Here is a 6,993-nt window from a genome sequence, read left to right on the forward strand (position 1 = left end):
ATATATATATATATATATATATATATATATATATATATATATATAATAAAATCAATTTTAAAACATGGGTATAATACATTTTGTTTTCCAAAAAAAACTAAATGGTTTTGAAATACCATAATTTATAACTAGAGTATTTTGCTGTTTATTTTTGTGCTGTTGGCATAGTCTTTATTGCAGATAAAATTATTATAGATATATTAAGTGTCTATTCTGCAACTTAAAATGAAAGCTTTAGAGAAAACATGTTTGTCTAATATAAACAATGGCGAGCATCTTAAATGCTGCTGCCTTGTCACTAATTCTTTCTAGTGTTTGCATTATCGGTGTCGGTTTTATTTTTCACCACTATTTACCTTTAAAAACACGTACACGGACATTACCAGGCACATTGTACACTTGGTGTGGTGTCAACAAAAGCTCTGTGCACCCAGCGACCTCAGACACACACCAGAGACAACAGACAACCTTGCGTCGTCTTTTCTGTCTGCTTTAAAATCTGTCATATTTGGAGCACAGCGAAGATACAAAACGACTCTTACTTGTGGACACTTCCTGTCTTAGATTTACTTCAAAGAATATTTGGTTGATCTGGTTAACCGAGCAAAGGCATGTGTGTAAACTTCCATTTTCTCTAACGTCAAACAGCTGTGTGTTCTTTTTATTTCATTATGTTGTTTTTAACCAGCACACTGACAACAGTAAATCTCTTCTGCAGAATCACTAAATACGCTTGCTGGATCTTTGATCAGTCTCCTCCAGTTCTGCCTTTTGTCATTAAGTTGTTTTTTTTTCTCCTTGTTCGTCCTCAGGAGTTTTACGATCATGCAAAGACGTTGTGGCAAGATGAAGGAGTCCGGGCATGCTACGAAAGATCCAATGAGTATCAACTAATTGACTGTGCACAATAGTAAGTAACTTCCTGACAGTTGCATTTCAAAGACATACCCTTTCTTTCCACTAAGATGATTTCTGTCAGAAATTTCTGACTCGCTGAAATCAAAATGTAAAGAAATGAAGGAAGGCTCAGCGCTTTTGCACAGAACTGTATAACAAGGTCAAAACTCACTGCAGGATCTGTGGAACATGAGTGCAAATAAACAAATATCAGAATAATTTGACTCCCAACCACTTTATCTGTGCTTTATTAGTCCAACTTTGTGAAATGTAGTTTTGTGGGATGGACTGAAATTCTTACAGGCATTTTAACTTTCCAATTTTAGATCCAGTCTGTCCTTCACCCAGAGAGAAACAGATTAAAAGAGACTGGTTAGCAAGAATCCACAGCATTTGTTTTCTACTTTATTCTTTCTACGTTTTTGTTTTTACATCTCAGGATGACTTACGTCATCACAGAAGTTTACTATGGATTTTAAGGAGTGACTGGTAATAGTTTTATTACCGGTACTTTAAAATAGAAGTGACTCCAAAAATCTGTTTAGTTACAACCTAATGTTTCTGTAGTTTAATTATTGAGACAAACTGATGTTCCAGCTGTGAGAATGTTTTTAATGAAGATGTAATAGAAAAATGAACTGCTTACTAATAGGATAAAGTGTTGGATAACTGATAGATACTAAGCCATATTCTGATGACGGCACTTTTTTAAAGTATTCAAGCAGAAATCAATTATGAAGTCTTTTGAGAAGGCTTTAGTTATAGTTTTTAAACGCGTATCATTTTTCTGCAGCGTCTGTATCGTTCATGTTTGTCAGGAATTCGGACACTTAAAGCTTTTCATTCTGTGATCAGTATGTCAAATATAAATATTGTTTGATCGTGTTCGTTCATAAACTTGAGTATTTTAACTTCTGGTAAGTGAGTCTGAATTGCATCCTGTACTAAGGAAACAAACGTCAACTTTTCTCTGCAGAGATGTGGTCAGCAGAGGGGATCAGTGCTTCCTAGTAAAAAGTGGCCTAACCTAATTTTATTACTTCCTCTAAACTGCATCACTTACAATTCTCTTATATTGGAAAACAACTCACAAATTTACTTAAGTTTTGAAAAGTCTAGATTTTTATGATCTATATTTCACATTCGTTGCAGTAAAGAGAAGAGACACTGATGCTCTGAAGATAACTCAGTCAGGTTTTGACACATCTTGTCTAATAATGTTGGCTCAAATAACGATGGACTAAAACCATTTCAGTAATGTGCTGAACGTGTTTCTCTGCAGCACCACAATATTCCTAAAGTTGACTAATATTATTTATACCATATTTTTCAGACTATAAGGTGCATTAAGCAAAACAAAACGGATAAGTCAAACTATTCAACTCATTCACAATAACCGCATAAAATCGGTTTGAGGTCAGTAAGCACAACCAGAATTAATACATAAGGCGCACCGGATTACCATATTTTCTGCTGTACCCGTCTTTCCACCCCATAAGTTGCATCAGGCCAAATATGTCTAAAAAAAGTGGAAAAATCCATAAATATATTACTTAGCCTTATACGTTGCATCTATTATGCGTCACCGCTGATGCCACGCGTTTGTTGCGCGTCACTGCTGACAACCCGGAAATGTGGGCCGGTGTTACGCCAAAAATCAATGGGCTGCCAAATGGCAACTGCAGGAGCATGCTCAGGAGGGCTTGAACAAGAATTTAACAAGATTAACATTTAAAAACAATTTGTTTGCTCGAAATTATAGAAAAGGTGTGTCTCAGGCTAACTTTTGCTTGATAAATGCACTGTGATGGTCAAATCAGCTGTATTTCAAAACCCGATTTGCGGGAATAGACGCTGTATTCTCTGCCTCGGTGCTCCGGGAGCACGCAGAGGGAGGTCAAAAAGGAAGGAGGAACGCTGCTCGTTTCTTGAAAATTTAACAAGAAAAGCACCTAAACAATTGTTTGTTTGCTCGAAATTATAGTTAAGGTGTGTCTCAGTTGAACTTTTACTTAATAAATGCACTTTAATGGTCAAATTAGCTGCATTTCTCCGGGGCAGTGCAGATGGTTTGACGGTTGCTCCAAGCAGCGAGCAGAACGAAGTTGGAAAACTATGGCAGGCCGATTGTGTCATTAATAGCTGGTGAAGATTTTCAGTCATCCAGGGCATGGTAAATTCAAAAAGTTCAAGACAGAATAATAAAGTATAATAAAATCCAGTTGTTTTTGTCTTGAACTTTTTTGAATTTGTCATTATAGCCATGTTTACCTATTACATGATACAAAAGCATGCCCTACTTCTCTGCTGCCATCAAGTGGCTAAAAATTGTACTGTTCAACTCTTTTTTTTCAGTCAGAATGAATGAAAACGATCATATCTCAGCCAAAAATTGTTTTATAAATATGGGAAAAAATCCATAAATGCGTCGCTTTGGCCTGTAAGTTGCAGGGCTTGTAAATTATGCAAAAACTGCGACTTGTAGGCCGAAAAATACGGTATAAGGCTCACAGTCAGTTTTTGAGAAAATTAATGGATTTTAATTGTGCCTATATTCTGGAAAATACGGTAATAGAACCTTATTTGTCTTGACATAGATGCACCATAGAGAACTACATTTTAAAACATGAAGCAACATAAAAGACGACCCGAGTTTGCTCCGATGGAATGTGTCAAGCTTTTTATTGTATTGTAATATCATAAAATTTCTGAGACAAACTAAAAACCAATCTGTTGTGCGAATAATATGCTGTGATTATGACTGAGAGAGACTTCGAACAGCTTTACTGTGTTTCATAAGTTTGTTGTGAGAGATGCAGTAATTTGATGCCCTTGTCGACGTGTTTTTTGACCCATGTCAGATGTTTTGTTGAGACAGCTGCGACCCCGCTTTACACTTTTTTTCAGGGTTTGCTGCGCTGTTCATTGTCATTTATGAACTTTAATATTACTTTAAAGAAATGTGAACCAACCCAGTAGAAGAAGTAAAATAACCTCTGTTTAAAACTGTTCATGTAAAAGTGCTTTTAAAATGGGGCTCTCCAGTAACATCTAGTGGCAGCTGAATGATGCCTCTCAACACCTTGTACGCACTAAACGGGCTTCAGAAAAATTATTTGGACCTACTGGATTATTGAACTAAAATATTCAGTCAGTATATATTTCTTTTTGTTGATGTCAGAGCATGAAGTAATCCCAAAACTATGGTCTAAATCAGAACAATCCAGCATAAACATTTTCATATAAACCTATTTAAATTAAATAACTTGGGTGTGTTTGTAACTATTCAGAGCTGACTTTGTCAGTGTTTAGAAGAGATTTCCAAAACGAATGCACTGAAGAGGTCATGAAACGGCAGCAGATTGTAATGTTTAGGAGCAAACATGGCCGAGGCTGAGTCATCCACAGATAAGAGGATGTTTAGAGGAGCGGGGGGGTGTTTGAGGAGGAAACCTTCGGTGCAACAAACCTGCAGCCTCGACTGCTTTTTATCCTTAAATTACTCTTGGTGAGTTTTCATTTGGCTTTTTGATTGTTTGATTGGTTTGATGTTTTAGGAGTTTAAAGACGGACCCCCCCCCCCCCCTATCTCTCCCTCAGATCGTTGAGATAGTTCAGTCCAACGTTTTGGTTCCCTCCCCCTTTCTTGCGCACACTTCCAGCACAAAAACACAAACTCACCCTGCTTTTGGTTTTCTTTCGCTCCTCCTCCTCTGTCTTCGGTTTCCCCATCCGTCTGTCTGTCTTCTCTCTTGAGCAACTCCAGCTGCACAAGATTGGGAGCTGATGGACTATTAATAGCCTGTAGTTGCGTCTCCATGGTTACCGCGCTGCAGGCCAGGGCGCTGGGGAGCTATTTTTGAATTCTGCTCCGTAATGTCAGACGCCACTACGCTTTCATTCTGCCTTTCTTCTTCCTTTTGATTCATGGTTTTATAAAGAGCCCCCCCCCCCCCCCCCTTAAGTCCAAAAACGGTCATATTATTTAGTCATTTTAAGAGATCTGGATTGTTATGAACTTGTGCATCAAAATCACTTCAGGTTTTGTGAAATCCTTTTTTGGCATGTTCGGTTGTAACCAGACAATTACCTGCACAGTATAAAGAGACATAACCAGTTTTTCCCTCCCAGTCTGACATTAAACCAGATTAAACTTGTCCTGTTTTATGCCTGTTTGGATTGCCAAAATTATTTTATTTGTTAAACGCTTTTTTTTTAACAGATGAGCCTGGCACCTTCAGGCTCTTCAGGAAAATTGTACTCAAAGATGGACGTAGTTGTGGGGGTCGACAGTTCTCTTCCTGATATCTTGGCTGATTTCTTTTAGACTTTTTCCCACACAAAGAAGCAAGGTGATTGAGGTGTGCCATGAATGTACCACAGGTGTGCCTCGAATTAACTCGGGTGTGAACTAACCTACCAAAAGTTCCCACAGCCATGTCATCATTTGGGCTTTCCCCATATTGTTTGAAGGTTTAGTGATTTTAGTGTGCATCAACTTATTACTTTGAAGAAAGTAATTTAAAAAAATCTCTAACTATTTGGTCATTTAACAAATGGAAGTAATTTTTGGGAATCCTAACAGACTTGAAACCGAAAATGTTTGGTCTGATTTTATGTCAGACAATGAGGAATTAAACAGTGTCCTTTTGCGCAGTGTATTTAAACATCTAGTTTCATCTGTATTTTGTTTTTTGACATATTTGACAGTTTCTTAAGTTGTTTTTGGATCTTATGAATCAGCAAGGAGGATTTATCTGCATAAAACAATACAATTGGTGTTTGCATGCTATTATTTCACTGCCATCGTAAAACAACTCCAATCTTTAAAATTTCAAAGTGATTTATGCAAAAGCCATTTTAAATTTTAATATTGTCGCTGATTTTGTCTGTCTTGGATATTTACATAGATCTGTAGTTATTTACAACCAACAGTGGGACATGCAACACTTCTGTGACAGCCAGAGGTCAAATCTGACAGGACAGTTAAATTATCTCAGCCAAAATAAATATTTAATGCAAAATAAATAAATAAATAAACTGTTTTCATGGACAGCTGTAAAATTGTAAATAGAGCTGGTTTAAGATGACAGCAATCCACTTTAGTCTTGGCTGAGTTTGGGTTAGCTGTTTGCTCATCAGCTGGGTCAGAATTAAACTGTTCTCGTCAAACTGATACTGTTCAAGGAGCTGTTGAAATAAATAAGATATTTATTAAACTTTTACAAAAACCACATAAATACGACTGAACTTCTCCCCGTGTGGAAATGCAATGTCATATTTGGAATTAACACTTTTTGTTTTTTGCGTCTGCAAGTTGCACTACAGCCCTCAAGTTGAGCAACGTGCACGAATGTCTGTCGCCGTTGTTTTACCTTTTGTGTCTCTTCAGCTTTCTAGATAAGATCGACATTGTGCAACAGAATGACTACACTCCAACTGATCAGGTTGGTACATTTTACTTTGAGCCGTTTCAAGCCGGACTGTTTTTTGAAGTTGTGATCTGTAATTTGCAACAAAACAGTTGAACTTACAAAAAAATCATCATTTGAATTCAAATCAAGTTCAAACAGTTCCTTTATGAGTAAAAAGGCAAAGGAGCTTTGATGCTCTGTTATTACCCATCAGAATTAGTTTTAAAGTAAAAAAATAAAAATATTTAAAAGTATTAATCATTTTTAGTTGCTTAAACACCAAGTTGGCTTGAAAACAAAGATAAAAATTAATATTGGCTTGGACTGTGAGCTAGTTTTTCCCTTGTTCTAATAAATAAAGCTATGGAGGGAGCTGAAACTTTTATGTGCAGTAATCCCTGACCTATCTTGGGGGTTGCGATCCAGAAACCCCCGCGACTGGTGAAAATCTGACAAGTACACTGCAACTTTATTTACAAAGCACTTTAAAAACAACACAGTTGGCCAAAGTGCTGTACACTAACACATACAAGCATAAAGTCAACAAAAAAAAAGAAGCTTTTTTGTGCTTTTAGCTAGCTTTTACACGTTTTAGCTTTGAGGTAACGTTTAACTACCGTAATTGCCGGTGTACAAGCCGCTACTTTTTCTCATACTTTGTACTGTAGTTTATATGCAGGAG

At 36.9% G+C, this 6,993-nt stretch overlaps 1 protein-coding gene across 1 annotated transcript in view; it reads left to right on the plus strand.

The window, feature by feature from the left end:
• Positions 1–6,993, plus strand: part of gnas (GNAS complex locus) — a 37,452-nt gene that overhangs the window by 19,854 nt on the left and 10,605 nt on the right. Inside the window, exons 6-7 of the mRNA XM_037684945.1 lie at positions 813–910; positions 6,290–6,344. Of these exons, the coding sequence (XP_037540873.1) occupies positions 813–910; positions 6,290–6,344 (153 nt within the window). The remainder of the gene's footprint in view (positions 1–812; positions 911–6,289; positions 6,345–6,993) is intronic.

The sequence above is a fragment of the Nematolebias whitei genome, chromosome 11 (assembly GCF_014905685.2).
Source record: "Nematolebias whitei isolate Nwh7 chromosome 11, NemWhi1, whole genome shotgun sequence".
Taxonomy (NCBI): Eukaryota; Metazoa; Chordata; class Actinopteri; order Cyprinodontiformes; family Rivulidae; genus Nematolebias; species Nematolebias whitei.